At 39.2% G+C, this 17,970-nt stretch overlaps 2 protein-coding genes across 23 annotated transcripts in view; one reads left to right on the forward strand and one right to left on the reverse strand.

The window, feature by feature from the left end:
* LOC144006415 (uncharacterized) overlaps positions 1-17,970 on the reverse strand; it is a 59,087-nt gene that overhangs the window by 38,725 nt on the left and 2,392 nt on the right. For 14 of the 22 annotated variants that reach the window (XR_013279810.1, XR_013279809.1, XR_013279812.1 and 11 more), the window contains 3 exons: positions 5,168-5,311; positions 2,836-2,943; positions 1,092-1,136 (listed from right to left, as the gene is read on the reverse strand). Coding sequence is in view for 12 of the 22 variants with exons in the window: in XM_077505255.1 (XP_077361381.1) it covers positions 1,092-1,136; positions 2,836-2,943; positions 5,168-5,311 (297 nt within the window). In the remaining 10 variants the exon portion in view is untranslated. The remainder of the gene's footprint in view (positions 1-1,091; positions 1,137-2,835; positions 2,944-5,167; positions 5,312-17,970) is intronic. The other 8 variants (XR_013279817.1, XR_013279815.1, XR_013279816.1 and 5 more) reach the window with 1 other exon arrangement.
* On the forward strand, positions 7,051-17,570 carry pitx1 (paired-like homeodomain 1). The gene is made up of 5 exons (XM_077504864.1): positions 7,051-7,155; positions 7,609-7,665; positions 12,162-12,383; positions 13,941-14,146; positions 16,785-17,570. The coding sequence occupies exons 2-5, from the start codon at positions 7,620-7,622 to the stop codon at positions 17,346-17,348; spliced, it is 1,038 nt and encodes a 345-aa protein (XP_077360990.1). The 5' UTR covers positions 7,051-7,155; positions 7,609-7,619; the 3' UTR covers positions 17,349-17,570.

Consider the following 17,970-nt stretch of genomic DNA (forward strand, 5'->3'; position numbering starts at 1 on the left):
GGAGGACAGCGCCGTGTTTGTCTTCTTCACGCACGTATGCTTAAACATCACAGCGCGCGCGCGCGCACATGCACGATATGCTTGCGTGTGTAAGAAAGTGACCCAGAGTGCATGTTGTGTTTGTTGCTGGGCGGGTGTGTGTACAAATGCAAACATGTGTGACTAATTCACGTTGGGGAGTAGCGGACAATGGAAGCGCTCGGATGACGTACGTCCGCATGTCGGGGTTCGAGTAGATGTGGAGTTTTCACGATAGTTAGTTGTTGTTGTTTTTTTTTTTTTTAATAGCATTTTGATTTTTATGAGATAATTTTTTAGAGCTGGTTTGTTTAATTTATTTGTTTGATTTAAATGATTTAGTTTTAGTATTAGTTTTAGTTTTTTTTAATACAAGTTCACAATAACAAATAAATAAAAGCAATACAATCTCAAAAAAATAATATTTTAATTGTAAATGGTATTATTTTTATTATATTAGAGGGTGATTGTGGTTAATGGGAGTATGGTCCGTGATTTAAAACAAAAAACAAAACAAAACAAAAAAAAAAAAAAAAAGATTGTTGGTGGCTGGGGTGGCACCCGCCCCATCTGCCCCACCCTTTTACACACCACTGAGCGGAACTTAATGGCAAATTCACGGAACAATATATGGACAAATGGTAAAATTGGCACATTATTACTGGTCTGATATTTTATTTATTTATGCATTTCTTAATTTGCCGCTAGTTTTCCTAAAAATGCAACTGAAGATGGAAGAAATGGAAATGGAAAAAAAAAAACCAGTTGTCAAAATAAATACAGCCTTAAAGCCAGTTCCTTAATTGGATGTCACCCCAAAAAAGGAATGAGCATCTATGAAAGTCAAAAATAGTTTTTGTTCTTCCTACACGTGTCCAGATTCTGATGTGAGCGAAATGCAAGTCAAAGCTCATCACGTGCGTGCGAGCTACTGTGGGAAAAACTCTCTTAACCTGGATGAAGAGAACCAGAGTCGCAGTAGCTCATCCTCCTTCTCCTCCCTCGGCTTTATTGGCCCTGTATGCGTATGTGCGCGTGTGCGTGTGACATATACATCGACTGTTAGCACATACCTGTGTGCATCTGGGTGCCTGGCTCGGCGTGGCGGCGTGGGAAAACTGCAATCACGGAAAAGGAGATGGTTGAAATCACATCTTAGCAAATATTCCAAACATGTTTTCATTTGTTCGTGTGCTAAGATTTCACTTCAAGTCAGACAGGTGAAAAAGCTGGCAGAAGGGTGGCTGTCAATCGGACCCTGTCACCATAGCAACACTCGGCTTCTTGGTGACGTCACCATCCTATTCCAAGAGAGTTTTGTAAAATGCCAAATAGGCATAATTTTAGATGTGGTTCATTAGATTGTGTTGGTGTACCTAATGAAGTGACCACCGAGCCTCACCTATATGACAATAGGAATTACAAGTGGCAACATACTCCATCAAAATGGCCGACATGATTTAGTCAACTTTAAAATTTCCTGTTAAGACAGCAAAGAGTAACGCACCACACTCCACAAATAGGGAATGATGATGATGAAATTAATTCTTTTACTGCCACACGTTCTCAAAAAAAAATAATATGACAAAGGCATTTTGATCATTCACATCATCCTTGAAAAAGTTACATTTCATCAAATTTCATCATGTTTCATTGTAATTTCATACGCCGGCATCCCCATTGTAAACAGATGAAATGCTGTCATCTGCTGGCCATAGTTAGTGTTTTTGATTCCACAACCTATTGACCAGGCAGTGCTGGATTTAGATGTTGCACTGCCCAATGATTTAAAAAACAAAACAAAACAAAAAAAAACACAACATAGTTGACGTTATTTAACGTTTATGGCGCCATACGTCGTGATTTTAAGAATCGTTATTAAACGTTTTTGGCAGTCAAAGAGTTAATTCTGCAAACATGCATGCAGGTCAAAACTTTAACACTTCAACACCACCAACACAAAGACGGCAACAAATGCAACAAAGTGCAACGTAGTCCATAAAGATGGCTGACAACACTGTAAAAAACAAAAACAAAAAAAAAACATGTTGGATGAGCTCAATAAAGTATAATTTAAAATATTTTAAGTTGGGTAAACAAGCTAATTGTTTGGGCGCCAACTTCTGGACTTGCTTTTACTTTAATTTACTTTGTTGTGCTAACAACTATTGTTGCTATTAAATGTCAGCAATTTAGATTTTCCAGTTTTGCCTTAAAAGTTTTTTGTTTGTTTTTTGTTTTGTTTTTTTTAAATCAGTGAAGTTAGCCCCTAAAGTGACATGGGAGGAAAAAAAATTAAATATGTTTCTTGTCCGGACAAGAAACTTTCTCATCCGGACAAGAAACATATTTAATTTTTTTCCCCCCCACGTTACTTTAGGAGCTCCGTACTTGAGGGGCTCCGTAAAGTTGTAACATGTTCCATAAAAATGGCAGATTTACTCCAACACACTCCACAAAGATGGCGGACATGTTGCAAAAACCACCAAATATTGCAGACACGCAAATCATTAGCCTCATTACATAATTGAAGTCATTTTTAAATGACTAAATTAGAAAATGTATATTTTTAAAATATGTTTGTTAAAAAAATAACATATTTTCCAGAAACATCGACATTTGATGAAGGCAACTGTGCCATTATGCTAACAAATGTTATTTCACCGCAAAGTGCACTAAAGTGTAAAGCGCGCCCGCGCGGCGTGCACTCTGACACTCGCTGCTCACGACGCAGGCTCGTGCGAAGAAGCTTTTCCGTTTTATCTGACCATAGAGATAAAAGTGCCAGGCCGCAATTCCCACTCGACGTCCTCATACCTGGAGCGCCTGGAATTTCCAGAGAAAGGCCGTAAATTGTACAGCCGGCGTTGTCCTCTTCCCTCCTCCCTCCGCTCCACTACAAGAAGAAGAGGAGCTCGTTGACTTCTGAAAAACACATACATCACTTTGCTTCTAAGGGAGGATGTGGGAATGAAGTGTGCGTGTGTGTGTGTGTGTGTGCGTGCGGACGTGCATATAAATAAGTGATGGACGGGCCCGGCCCATGACTTTGTCCAGCAACTTCCCAGATGTAATGAACCCAAAAAGGCGGCCGTGAATTATGCGCCTGACCTTCTTTTCAACGGCGGCTAATGTTCCCTTCTAAATAAATGTTAAAATAAAAAGCCTCGCACCAAGAAAGCAATAACAAAATGAATATCAAACCAAATCGCGTAGCTTTTCCATCATATGACACAGGAGAGCCCAGTGGCACAACACTCCACAAAGATGGCCGACATGGTGCAACACATTTTCAAAGATGGTGTCCATCCTGCGACGCACTCCACTAAGATGGCTGCTATCCTACAACACACTCATTGGCGTCGCAATGGTTGAAAAATGTGCTGAGTGGCGGCCTCCGCGCCGCAAACATTGCGGTGAAACGTCTGTGTGGTAATCGCGAGTCGTTTTATGAGGCCCGCTTGAAAGAAAATTCTCCGAGTTGCACTTCTCAATTTAGAAGGGAAGAAAAAAAAAAAAAAAAGATGGACTAGAATGTAATGCAACTCAAAGGATGGAAAACTGGACGCAGTCCCATTCGCTTTCAGAACAGAAATGAAGGAACGGAGACGATCAGCAATTAAATGCTAACGTTAAACGAGTCTGCTAGGAAAAGACGAAGCTTTTGTTCTGTAACTGTAATGCTAAACAACAAGAGCTAATAATAAGAGTCTAATAGTGAAAATAAGATTTGTTGTTGGATAGTTTACTTTTTTTTTTTAGTTCGATGTAGCTGTAACGCTAAACAACAAGCGCTAACGCTAAAGGAGGCTGCTAATAAGATGAGGTTTGTTGTGTGGCTGGGATATGCTAAAAACGCAAGTTCATTTTTCAACAAAGATGTTATTCAAAAGATAATTTGTTAGCATGTGGCTTTGAATGCCAAACAATTGCTAATCAACACAAGTTAGCATAAATTAGAGTAATGTTGAATGAGGCTGTTAGCTTGTAGCAGTGGTGTTAAACAAGTAAACTCAACTTGATTTGTAAAACACTTGAAAATAACCATTGCGGCGTACAAAGTCCTGTACATGGAGAAAAATTTAGCTGTTACATTAACACTAGCTAATGCTAAATGAGGTTGCTAGCAAAAACCTGGTTAGATGTTAATGTATATCGACTTGTTAGCGAAGGTGAAATGATGCTGCAAAAGTGAAAAGATGTTTGGTTAGCATGTGGACTGTAATGTAGATGTAATGTTAATCAACACAAGCTAATGCTAATGTGGTTGCTATTTATTTTTTTTTAAAGTGTGTTAGCATGTTGACTTGAATATAAGCTTTAATGCAGAAAAAACAACACACAAGCTAATGCTAAACTAAGATGCTATGTCCGATGATGTTCTGGGAGGCTAAACAACCCATGCTAATGCTAATGTTAATGTTAGAGTGGATAAAGGGACTTTTGAGTGACCTTATTTCGGCTGATTTTTCAAAATGACATCAGATTTTTGACTGCACGATTAGAAGTGGGAGGGGGGATTATTTTAAAGGGCCGGCGCGGTGCAACGCGATCCCATAAAGCGCCGCCGTAAATCTCGTTGAGGCTCGTCCTGCTTCTGCTGCCGTTGAGGCCAGCAGCGTCCAGATGTTGAAAACAATTCATCAATGCGTGATCTGAAGAATTTTGATAGTGGAAAGGGGAGGATGAGCCCAACGAGCCGGGAGCAAAAGAAAAAAAGCAGCTTTTAATCCTGTTGGGAATTTGTTGCTAAATGCAAAACAAACTCGCGGGTATGCCGATGTTAAATCTTTCGTTACGCGGAGGAAGGCATCGAATGGAGACGATGGAGCTCACGTTACAGGAAGTGAAACCTTTCAAGCCCAAAACCTCGTTTCCTCTGGAACTACGTTCATTTTTCAGGTGTTGTACTTGAGTATTTTTTGTTATTTAGTATTGCACCAATGTATTCGTATTTACAGCAATTTCACTTTTTGCTTTACTTAAATATATTTAAAAGTCTGAACATTCATTTACTTTTACTTAGGTAAAGGAGTTATATCAGTACTTCTACTTTTACTCGAGTACTTTCTTGGATAAAATCTGTCTCTTTCCTGTTATTCATTAGCATCTGGCTGTCACTGATGCATTCAATGTGGCGTTAACTTACAGTTCGCTTGCAGTGTGATACTCCACAGTCTCCACTTGGCTGCAGTGGTCCACCATCTCCTCTTGGATAGAATGAGTCAGAAGGAGATCCTTGTTGTCCTGCCTTTTGCTTGCTTGTTAGCTTATCGCTGCGGCTTTCCCATATCTAGAAATGATAACAGTAAAGACATGCATTCTCACATTAGCTTGCAACATTATGCTAGACAGTCTCGACTTGGCTGCCGCTGCCCACAATCTCCTCTTGGACAAAATGTCCCTGCATACATGAGAGCCCTCCATGATTGTTGCCGTTTGCTAGTAGCAAAATCTTTGTCATTCAATACAGCATGTATTTCAGAGTTTCTCATAGTACCACTTGTAGCAGCCCACAGTCTCATCTTGGATAAAATGTCTCCTTACAAAGCTCTTCTCGTGAGTTGTTGCATTGTTTTCCCAAAGACAAAACAAAAATAAAACACAAATGCAGCTAACGTCATCTTTCGGTATTCTACTCCACAGTCTCCACTTTGCAGGGCCCACAGTCTCCTCTCTAATAAAGTTAGTCTCCTTACAAGACACTCTTTCCTGTTTTGAAGTTGACTGTCCGCCACAAAGCTCCACACAAAGGCTAACATTTGCGTATGGTTTGCTCACAAGTAATAAACTCCACAACCCGCATTCTCCTCATGGATAAATGACTTCTACAAGGCTCTCTCTCATGGTCATCGTTGCGTCGTTATGCAATTTTTGTGGGCTTTCTTTGGGCTGTTTTTTTGGGCAGACAAACGAGTAAAGCTTTTGTTTGGGTGCTGTTGTTTGCCAACAATTATTGACACCCCCCCCCCCCCCCCCCCACACACACACACACACACACACACACACTGGCGCTTAAAGGGCCGAATAATCCCTTCACCTATTTGCACAGAGGACAGACGAGTAGGCCTCACCTTCAGGGTAGTACTTAACTCCTGTAGCCACTCGTTGAGTAATCGCAGTATTCCAGCTGCCTGCTAATTACCTTTGCGTGTGTGTGTGTGGGGGGGGGGGCAATGCCGGCCTCACAAGTAGTCAATGGCAAAAAAAAAAAAAAAAAAGAGCATCCACTGCCATTATTGACAGGTGTTGACTTTCATCCACATTTATGTTTCATTTTTTAGTAGTCAATTTGAAAAGATGTTTTGAAAAGTGTTTATTTTTTTTTATTTTTTTTTAGGTACAAAAAATAATACAAAAGCAACCTGCAGCTTCAGACAAAACAATAAAATATAAAAATTATGGTCAGTAATTGCATGTTGACATTTTGTCGCTATCTGATGTAAATATGAATGTATTTTCACTCAATTACTTCTTTTTAAAAAAATAGATATTTCCACATCCACAAATCATTTGATCAATAATTATTTCAACGAGTAATAAACAGACAGCATGATTCAACAATTATGCAAAAACAATTTTAGACAGTCTGGTCATTTTTAATCAATTTTCTTTGAATAACACAGACATTGTTAATTAGCAGCAAAACAAAGTATTGTTATAATTACTCAGGACGAAAACGCTGGCAAATTAAAGATGTTGACGATTAAACTGTTTGTTTATATGAATTCATTTCAAGCTGAATAAAGTGCAAAACTGAATCCTAACCTTCCATGTGGGATCATTTTCAAATTTTTATTCTCCTTACAGCTGGTGGAAATTTTGGAAATGTGCTTCATTTTCTGCACCTTTTTCCATTGATAAACTGTCTAATCTTTATGGGATGGGGAAGATGGGGATGATGGAGAGAATGGGGCTGGCGGTAGTGCGTGTGTGTGTGTGGGTGGGGGGGGGGGTCTATGACGTCACTTCGAGGGCACGCAACCCCAAGAAAAGCAGAGCTGCTGCACACGCTACAAAGCAAACAAGTCGATGTACGTGAACGCACCACGTCTGGATTTTACGCACATGGCGGAAGGCTGAGCGCCCTTTTTTTTTCTTTTTTTTTTCTAAACCTTCTGCTGGGAGATACAACCGGTAAGGACGAAACATATTAACACGTGCTACATTGCCTTCATTTTAAACAGGATTGTTATTTATTTATTTATTTTTTTAAGTGTACTTGTCTGTTTGGATTCTCTAATGGATGGTGGAGTGAAGCATCTTAAACTTAAGACATCTTTGGCAGTGGCTGAAAAATTCGTGGGGGTAATGTGGGGGGGTCTGCGTGAGTGTGGTTTGCCAATTAAAATGTAGCGTTAATTTACTCGCGCAAAACTCCCTTGGAATTTCTAATTTAAAAAAATAGCAGAGATCCTTATCACCATCCACCGTATAACATTTCGGGATAATTTGTGCATCGTCGGACACAATTTCAACAGGCTTTTTTGCCCCCCCCTAATCATTAAACAGATTAATTTTGGCTTTATATTATTGCTTCCAACGTGTCTTTCTGCTTTCTTTCTTTGTTTGTTTTGTTTTGTTTTGCAGGCAGCTGGATTATGGAACTGAATCTGTCCAAGAACGTCATCTCATGCGTGGGTGCAGGTACATGCCGAGCGCTTGCTTGACAATTACAATTCGATTGCACGTTGCATACCTAGTCAGCAAATCATCTATTGGGGATGCTGACGCGCGAAAATGTGACAAGACACCAGCCAAAAGTTTTCTTTTCACTTATCTGCTGCTCTTGTGCGCTCAATAAAAACACATTTGTCACTCTTGGGATGACACCTTTTTTTTCTAATGGGTGGCCCGGTTCTGAAATTGTATACGTTTTCAAATGCGTTTTTTAGGAAAGAGCTGTGAGGTGGCGAAAATCTATTCTAACTTCGAATAACAAAAGGCTTAAGGAGTTTTATTAATTATATAAATCGGGTGGAACTTATATGTTTGCGTTTGAGCTTGCGTTTACTCTAAAAACAGTTGGGTCAAAAATAATTTGGGTCACAAATAATTTGGGTCAAAAATAATTTGGGTCAAAAATGAACCGAACCCCTTTAGTTGTTTTGCACAAAACTACCCCATTGGTTGGTTTTGTAAAAACACAAAAAATAATGGGTCAGTTTGAATAAATAAATAAATAAATAAATAAATAAATAAATAAATACATAGAAAAAGTCATTGTGTCTAAGTATAGTGGATCGGTCCATTTTTGACCCCAAATTGTTTTTTTTGTTTTTTTGTTTTGTTTTGTTTTTAACCAAATGTTATAGTGTTAAAGACAAGAACCCCACATGAATATATTCTTTCAAACTACCCCCCCCCCCCCCAATAAATAAATAAATAAATAAATAAATAAATAAATAAATAGAAAAAGTCATTGTGTCTAAGTATAGTGGATCGGTCCATTTTTGACCCCAAATTTTTTTTTTTTTTTTGTTTTTTTTTGTTTTTAACCAAATGTTATAGTGTTAAAGACAAGAACCCCACATGAATATATTCTTTCAAACTATACCCCCCCCCCAATAAATAAATAAATAAATAAATAATAAAAAATACACCCCAATCGTTACTGCAATACAAAACACAGTAAGCATTTTGTGGCATTTTTAAATCATTTTCCTGTCAGTTATGCGCTCATTTGAAATATTTCCTAACATCTGCTGCAAGGCCTTCAGGTTGTCGGTTGGCTAAAAAAAAACACAACAAAAAAAACGTATATCACCAAGGTAATAATCAGCTGTGTCCTTCTCCTGTTACGCGCCAAGCGAGCTCCAGCCGAGTGCTTGTCGCTCTTGTTTTGACCTCTTTTTCTTTTTTTTTTTTCTTTTTTTTTTAATTCTCACTTCTCGACCTGCAGGGAAAATGTACGCAGCGCCGACCTTTAACCCGCGGGTGCCGGATGGAAAGGCTTTTTTCAAGGCATCCATCACACGCGAAGTGGGATGCGGGACCGCGAAGGCTGCAGGGAGGTTTTCCGTTTGTTAACATTAGCGGCCATTTATCAGCCTGCATCAACAAGTCGTGGCAATCCTGCGCGATTCTCGCCAGGATGGGCAGGAGGAGGCTCTAATTAGGCGATTCATTAAAGTGCAAGTGCTACTCAAAGACGTCATCTGGTGTTAGGATGAAAAAAAAAAAAGAACAGATCAATTTAATCTGATGTTTACGCTGGATTGAGCCACGCATGCGTAATTGCGCTTTACGCACGACTGTGACGCATCACGAAGCATTTTGAAAGGAATAGGAAAGGAATATATCGCACCTTTTATGAAAAAATAATCACCCTGGTGGTCTATTTCGAGACACTTAATCTATATGACGTCATTTATTCGCATTTAGATCAAAATCTACGAAAAAAATATGTTTAAACTAATCAACGATTAATCTCAAAAGATAAACTCCTTAATGAGAAACGTAACGACATCAGACATAGCAGAGTGATTGCTGACAGCTTGTCTTGCATTGAAAGGCCTTCGGGGGGACTTTTCCGGTCCGACTGCAGGGATCTCATGTCAAAAAATAGTCTTACAAGAGGAGTCGTGGCGCCGATGACAATCCCAGACTGGGATTCCCAGTCGCTGCACGATGACCTGACACACGCACGCACACGCAAAATGGTCTGGCGGAGTGAGCTGTCACTATTAGGAAAGTGGTGCGTTCAAAGGCTGTTGTTACTTGGAACACGAGCATCGTAACAAAAGGTCGCAATTTCCATTAATAAAGTTCAAATTCTACCTGGAAATGTGAACTCAAAAGTCATTAAAAAAAATGTAGTTAACTCGGAATTTGATGATTAAAATATCTAAACATTTATATTTACTATTGCTATTGAACAGGACACTCAAAGGCCACTTAATTGGCGGAGATGGTGGTGGTGCGTTCAGGGACTTGGACTACATGTTTATTTTATCAACACCAGCTCAAACGGGAAGCGCACGTTACATTCAGAGACCGTTCAATAAAATCGGAATAAGATTAAAACTGGTAACACACACACACACCAAATACACACACACATTATTATTTGTTGTAAAGCCACAAGTCACAGCGAGTTCAATGTCATAATAAAAAGTCACCAAGAAATCCGCTGTCAAATGTCAATACATCAGGAAATAAACACTGGGAGTCAGGTGTAAATGTTGCGTTCAATGGCCGTTCAATAAAATCAGATGTACAGCTCAAAACAGCAGGTCCAATGGGTTCAAAAGAGTCATAAACAGTCGTAAAACAAAGAGAAAGAAACAGCATCTGACGCGATGCATTAAAAACGGTCAAAATGGCAAATGGAATTAGACATGAAGAGACGATGAGTCAGGTCATATGGTAACGTTGCCTTCAGTGACCGTTCAATAAAACGGAATATATCCCAGCTCAAGCCTGGGATTACTTGTATAAACAGCAGGTCACGATGAGTTCAACGCACTCGTAAAAAGTTGTAAAAACATCTGAGGAGGTGCATTCAAGGACCACTCGATAAAAATTGGGCGCTGAGACGTGAAATCTATACGTCACATGCTAATCAATACAGAAGCAACACGTGTTGTGTTGTCATCAAATTGTGCCGGTGCATTCAAGTACTGTGGGACAAAAAAAAGGACAGATTCAAATGCCAAGCTGTAAATGATGATTGGCACAAGTAAATGTTGCGTTCAAGCGTGGTTTGATTAGGTGAGTCGTAAAATAAACACTTGGTGCTCATCTTTCCTTAAACGGGATTTGGAAGCGGTCGGTGCAGTAAAAGAAATGATGATTCGTGTAAAAAAAAAAAAACATTTATGAATTCACACACACACAAAAAATCGCATACTAAAACATAAAAATGAAAAATGAACACTTACAGCACTTGAATTAACATTTAGACAAATTCCTATTCTTAAAGTTTTAGCTAGCTATAGCTAGCTAGCTAGCTCATGCTGCCATCACTAAACTCGGACATTTGGTCAATTCTATACGCAATTTTGGGGTCGTTTTTATCAAAATAAAATGAAATAAATAGTGGATCAGTCCATTTTTTTTACTTCTTTTTTTAAACCAACGTGTTTTTTGTTATCACACTCTTAAAACAATGGTTAAGCGGGCCGAAACAGAAACAACGCAAAGTTGGGTCAAACTGACTCAAGCAGGCCGGTCCAATGTTAAACCAAACTTGGGTTTTGACAGATTTAAAAGTGTGGGTTGTTAATTTAGCCCAAATGGGTCTTTTTTTTGACCAAATGTGGGTTATTTTTTTCAACCGTTTTCTTGTAAGCAAGTAACGCATTCAATGACGGCTAATAAAATTGGGGAAAAGACGAGCCTTGACCCTGTTGACATTTATTGGAGCTAATTGTTGACTTGTTGGACAAAAAGGTCACCTGGGAATTCAGGCGATAACAACCACACGCGCGCGCACGCGCGCAGCTAATCGGATGCGTTTGTATTGCCTGAAATGTGGAAAGAGTAACCGGGCAGGCCCGTTTGGATGGCAAATGTTTGCTCAGCTCAGCACATATACACGCTTTTTATATATCGGCCGTGGTGAGGCGTGGGGGCGTTGCTCTGCACACATTACAAACATGCCTGCACCCAGAAAAAAAAAATATGCTTGCATCGGAATGACAAAAGTTTTTCATGTGGATTCTGCGGGTGAATCTTTTTTTTTTTTTTGTGCCGAGACGTTGCGTGGGAGTGTTTTTGTTCCACGCCACTTAAAAAATAACTCTTGAAAAAAAAAAAAGTTGCTGATTTATTTGCACGTTGCAAACTTTTAGGTCTAGTCTGGTGACGTCACGCTCGGTCGGGGCAGGCTCAAGCGTGGGCGGGGCTACTCGAATTGAGTCCCACGCAAGCGGAGCTCGACCTTCTCCTTCAACTGCATGTGGTCACACGACTCGCGTGGAAGGAGCTGGACGCGCGAGAGAATTGCACTTTTTTCTTTGTTTTGGTTTTTTTTTTGGGACTATAGTGGAGCCTTTTGTCTCGCTCTTCTTCCCATGTCGCCACGCGCGTCCGCTTCGGCGAGGACTCTCCTGCGCGTCGCTTCCTCGGACCCTGCACGCGCAGCGCATGCGTCGCGGGACTGACCGCTCTGCATCCCTCCCTTTCTAATCTCCTCCAAGGTGTCATGAATTTGGAGAGACTCTCCGAGGCCGCGGCCGTGGCGCGGGCCCAGCACGCCAACCCGAAATCGAACTCGAACCCGAACCCGGCTCCTCCTCCCCCGCCTCCGCAGGCCCCGCGCGACGTGGGCCCCGCGTTCCACTTGCAGCCGAGGAGCTCCAACGCTCGCGGGGGGACTTTAGAACACTCGAGCAGCGAGTCTTCGGACGCCGAGTTGGCAGGTACACGAAAAGGGGGTCGTGGGATCCAATTTGCGGGCGGAAAAGTTGAAAAATGACCTATTGAGGACGTTTTTAGGATTATTTACTCAAAATATATCGTGACGTAAAGGCCCACCTCATGTGAGAAACCATCCATGTAAAATAATGAAAAATTAGCTTTAATTGATATTTAAATGAACTTTTGTGTAATTCGATGACAAATTCCGGATTATTGATTAAGTATATCGTCAAGTGTTTTATTTTTGTTAAATAGAAAACATTCATTTATTTGAATTTAGTTGGTTGACATCGTGCGTAAGTTGATGACCAATTTTCGGGATGTTTTCAAAACTTGAAGAAAGTCATCTTACATAAAGTGTTAAGTATTTAAAAATGCCCACACATGCTCATAGTAGTTTATTTTTTCACCATAGTTTGCGAATATTCATGATGGCTGCATAATATGAAAATATATGACATATGCTTTAAAAGGCATTCGAATGCATGCAGACTTTTTATGGGAAAACACACATTTAAAATATAATATTAAGGGCACGAATGTGGATTTAGTTTTAACTGGTGTCGCTTAAAGAAAGTTTTTAAAAAAAAAATCGTTTTGAGAACATGTGTGACTTCTGAACACGTTTGAACTGTTTTCGAGGTTAGCAAAAGTGCAGTTTAGGGAACAGTCATTTTATTATTTTGCACCCAAATCAAAAATAAGAAATGAAATGCAAACATGAATGTGGGATTCACTTCTCGAATTTGCACAAATAATTAAAAACTGTCATTTTACTTTTTTTGTTTCTCATGCATCCATGCAAAGAAACTAAATTCAAAACAAATGTTATGTTATATTTTTTTTGTAATAGAAAATAGTTACATTGTTTTTTTTTGTTTTTTTTTTACATCAGCCTTCAAAATAAACCAAGTTCAAAACTGCAAGCCAACATGCATTCAAATATTTATTTATTAATAATATAACGATTCTCAAGAGTTCAGTACACCTCTAAATTGGGGTTAACGTTTGCACGTGTTGACACGACACAAAACTGGACTAATAATTAATAACAGACGTTTTATTTAATTTTATTTTATTTCATAAACACCATTACATCTATTTTCTATATATTTTATTTTAATTTAAGAGATGTTTTTCCTCCATTGGATTGACGTTCATTGATATGAATGCAAAACTCATTCAAGTCTTTCATTAAAAAAAAAAAAAGGAATAAAGTGACTTTTTAAATCGACCTGAAAACGCAAAAAAAAAAAAAAAGTGAGTTTTTGTTTTGTTTTGCACGACTTTCATGAGTGGCCTCATTCTTTCGAAAACAGAACAAACTTGAACATTTCCACTTTTGATTTGTGTGAGGAGGACAATTTCCCTTTTGGGGCGGTGGGGTTCATTCACCTTTGCCTGTGTTGACATTGGCCTTTAATAATAATGAAGCCTTCAGACGCTTGCAAGATAAGAAAATAAATTTAAAAAAACCTGCATGGAAAAAACGCTGAGAAGATTTTGTTGTTGTCTTGCACGCTTGATTCACTGACGATTTTTTATTTATTTTTTTTCAGCGGAGAAGGACCGCGTCGCCGAGCTGCGCAGCGACGACGCGGGCGCCGACGACCCCAAGAAGAAGAAGCAGCGGCGGCAGCGCACGCACTTCACCAGCCAGCAGCTGCAGGAGCTGGAGGCCACCTTCCAGCGGAACCGATACCCCGACATGAGCACGCGCGAGGAGATCGCCGTCTGGACCAACCTCACCGAGGCCAGAGTCCGGGTAAGCGTGCAAGAAAACCAAATACTCGACAACAAATGCTTCGGATTTTGTGAGAGTAAAATGATCATTTGATCATCGTTGAGATTGTTTACTGAACGTATATCATAAACCGGAAACTGTTATTCTAAAAACAACCGCAACAAAAAAAAAAAAACAGTAAAAGTGAGCTTCTAAATTGAAATGTTGTGGAAGAAATATTACATTTGCAGTGTTTGATGACAGTATAGTAAACAAAAGATTATAGGGATATTTAATTTAACGCTAGCTGTTACTAAAAAAATAAAAAATAAATAAAAAACAAAAATAAAAAAAAAGTGTTGCTGGCGTGCGTTTTTAAAATGAGTTTTAAAATTGAGTATTTTCGAAGTAATATTTACTCGAAAAGGATTTAACAAACAAAATGCAAACAAATTTGGGGGTGTTCAAAATGACGTCATTTGGGACATTTTTTTTTAGAGCAATATTGTTAGAAAGTCATTACAACTTACAAGTTGAACATGAAGTATTTTTTTTGGAGCGGACTACTTGAATCAGCATTTTTACATTAAATGTAACATTTACATTAACATTATATTACATTAACATTTAACATAAAACTTAATGTGGCCTGCATGCAAAATTTTGTGATACGCATAAGGCGTGCGTAAAAGTTCAAAATGGCGAATTTTGAGAGGAATATTTACAAGTGTAGCCATAATTTAACAGTAAAGTCCATAAAATGTTCATAAAATATCATGCAGTAATTTTGCTGATGTGGACTTTGCAAATAATATATTAATGCGCATTAATTAAAGAGTCATTTGAATGCACTTTTGGCAGCTTTGGGGCTATATTTTATTATATGACAACGTTCATTTAGTTGTTGCGGATGTTTTCCCATTCAGCAATATTTATTCTATATAATACCACAAAGACAATTTATAAGGCGAACTAAAAGTGCTGCTGCATAAAATGAATGAGCTAACAACGTTTGTCCAATGTGGCCCGCATATGTCTGTCAGCAAACTATAAAAATCTTTTATGGCATTCACAGACAATAAAACAGAAACAAAAAAATAGGCGTGCTGAAACAGAAATACAAAAGGCAACTGTGTTACAGTCATTTTATTAGGTACATCTTGCGCCACCAATTTATTTTTTATATATTAAAGATGCATAAACGTCATCATATTCCACTTCTTGCCTCAAAATTTTGGATTTGACATTGTGCCATTAAAAAAAAAAAAAGGTGGCGAGTGCGTTTTGATGACGTCAGCATAGAGACAAGGTTGCTCATTATAATAATGAAAAAGGAGCATGTTTTTTTCATTTTTGTTTTAAGCAGTTGGCCCGTTAAGAACTTCACACAAGATGCACTTTTTCTTTGTCTTCTTCTTGTTTTTAATCTGGAATGTCCAAACAAGTTTATAATGGCAGCAGCTGCAGGAGCTTCAAGTGTTTTTTTTTTTTTTTTTTAAGTGCTCACAGATGTAATATTTATTTTTATTTTTTTTTATTCAGCACAAATTGGTTTTCATTCGAATGTCACAAATGTGCTTTTACTTTTAGTTTTACAAAAGTTTGACCAACTGTATCGGTCAAATAAGAATGTAAAAAAACTTTTCTTAACTGCCTCATAGAGATTTATTTTTTTAAGTAGAGGGGAGAGAAAAAAAAGACTAATAAATAATTGTTTTAGTCAGCACATCACTTGCTCTAATTAAGTGCTGATGCTAACATATACTGATGTTGAGTTGATGATTTAGAGGGGAAAAAAAAATGTCCAAAAAGTGCCCATGTATTTCAGTCCCACATCATCAAACTATAGGGAGAAATAATAAATTCATATATTTTCATTGTATTGGCAGCAGGCAGTGTTAAATGTTTTAAAAGTTGCTGTATTTGAATTATTGTCATTTTATGCGCCCCCATATTTACATTTGAATTGACATTTATATTCCTGCACTCATACATTAAATATATGTTGTCATTGTGGAAAATTTAGAGGACAGGACGTTCATTATACTTTTTTTCTTTTCTTTTCTTTTTTTTTTTTAAGATTAAGTAAATATAAATGTGTATTTTCATGTAAAGATTTGATGCACGCCCAGCCAAAATATTAGGTACCCCGAGAAACAAGTCAAGAAAAGTTGAATCACGAACAACAATAATAATAATAATAAAGGGTGGTACTCGATATTTTCTGTAAAGGCACATTTACATTATATTGGCAGGTGTACCAAAATAAAGTGACCCAATGAGACATTTTAAAGTAGAATGTACTTAATAAAATATATTATTTTGGACGGTATATCTAAATATGTACTTTTTACAGGTGTACCCAATAAAGTTAAGTGGACATTTTTTTAAATATTTTTTTTAAAGATGACAAACTAATTTTGAAGTTATCACGAACACGCATTCGAAATTTTGGAAAACCCATTTGAGTTTTTTTTTTTTTAAACCATTAAACATTGTATACCTAAAATAAATAGGACAAATGAAAATTTGGGGAGATGTATTTCTTTTAAGTAGCATTTTTGCAGGTGTACCTAAGCACAATGAGACATTTTTGCTCAACGTTCACAAATGTCCCTTTTCACAAGTCCTACTACGTCTCGACTATTTGTGACGGGTCGCGTGCGTTGCTTTCTTTCAGGTTTGGTTCAAGAACCGTCGCGCCAAGTGGCGGAAGCGCGAGCGGAACCAGCAGATGGACCTTTGCAAGAACGCTTACCTGCCGCAGTTCAGCGGCCTGATGCAGCCCTACGACGACATGTACCCGGCGGCGGCCGCCGCCTACACCTACAACAACTGGACCAACAAAAGCCTGCACGGCCCGGCGCCGCTGGCCGCCAAGAACTTCCCCTTCTTCAACTCCATGAGCCCGCTCACGTCGCAATCCGTGTCCATGTTCTCGTCGTCGTCGCCGGCGGCCATTTCCGGCATGAGCATGCAGGCGGCCGCCATGCCGGCCGCCATGGGCGCCCCGCCGGGCCTCAGCAACATCGGCAACCTCAACCCGCCGGGCCTCAACGCCGGCATGTCGTCGCCCGCCTGCCCGTACGGTGCGCCCGGTTCGCCGTACGGCGTCTACCGGGAAACGTGCAACCCGGGCCTGGCCACGCTCAGACTCAAGTCCAAGCAGCACCACCCCACTTTCGGCTACGGGGGCCTGCAGAGTCCCGGGTCGGGACTCAACGCCTGCCAGTACAACAGCTGACCCCGCCCGGCTTGGGTTTGGGCTTGTGGGGGGTCCAGCGCGGCACCGTCGCGCACCAACTCGTCATGTGACCTGTTCGTCTGTTTGCGATTGAAGACTTGTTACGTGTACATACAACACATGTAAATAGATACTAATATTTGTCGTTTTATGTGCTTGCTTGTTCTGTAGAGAAATTCAAACGAAAAAAAAATGCTTCGATTTAAAAAACAATATAGACAAGCTTCCGTGTGTGTGCTTTTTTTTTTCATCCATAAAGCGCAAAAATGTTGCACAAGTCGCTAATTTTTTTAGCCTTATTAAAAATGATTGTTTTGTTGAGAAACGGTTAAGACACTTTCACTTTGCATTAAATACGATCGCGTCATTCTTTTTTTTTTAATGTAAAACGTGCCAAGTTTCGCAATTTCCGAGGTGCTCGTGAAGTCATCTAATCAAGGAGTCATTGATATCCTATCAGTACTAGACTGATATTGATTGTGTGCTTTGGCTGATAACAAGGTGGAAGTCAGGATTAGGCACGCATTATAAGTATAATAAAAAGAGATTTTGCGCTCATTTGAAGGTTTACTATTGAAATAAAAGCTCAAGATTGGATTACAAGCGTCACTCGTGACGTCAC

The sequence above is a fragment of the Festucalex cinctus genome, chromosome 18 (assembly GCF_051991245.1).
Source record: "Festucalex cinctus isolate MCC-2025b chromosome 18, RoL_Fcin_1.0, whole genome shotgun sequence".
Classification (NCBI taxonomy): Eukaryota; Metazoa; Chordata; class Actinopteri; order Syngnathiformes; family Syngnathidae; genus Festucalex; species Festucalex cinctus.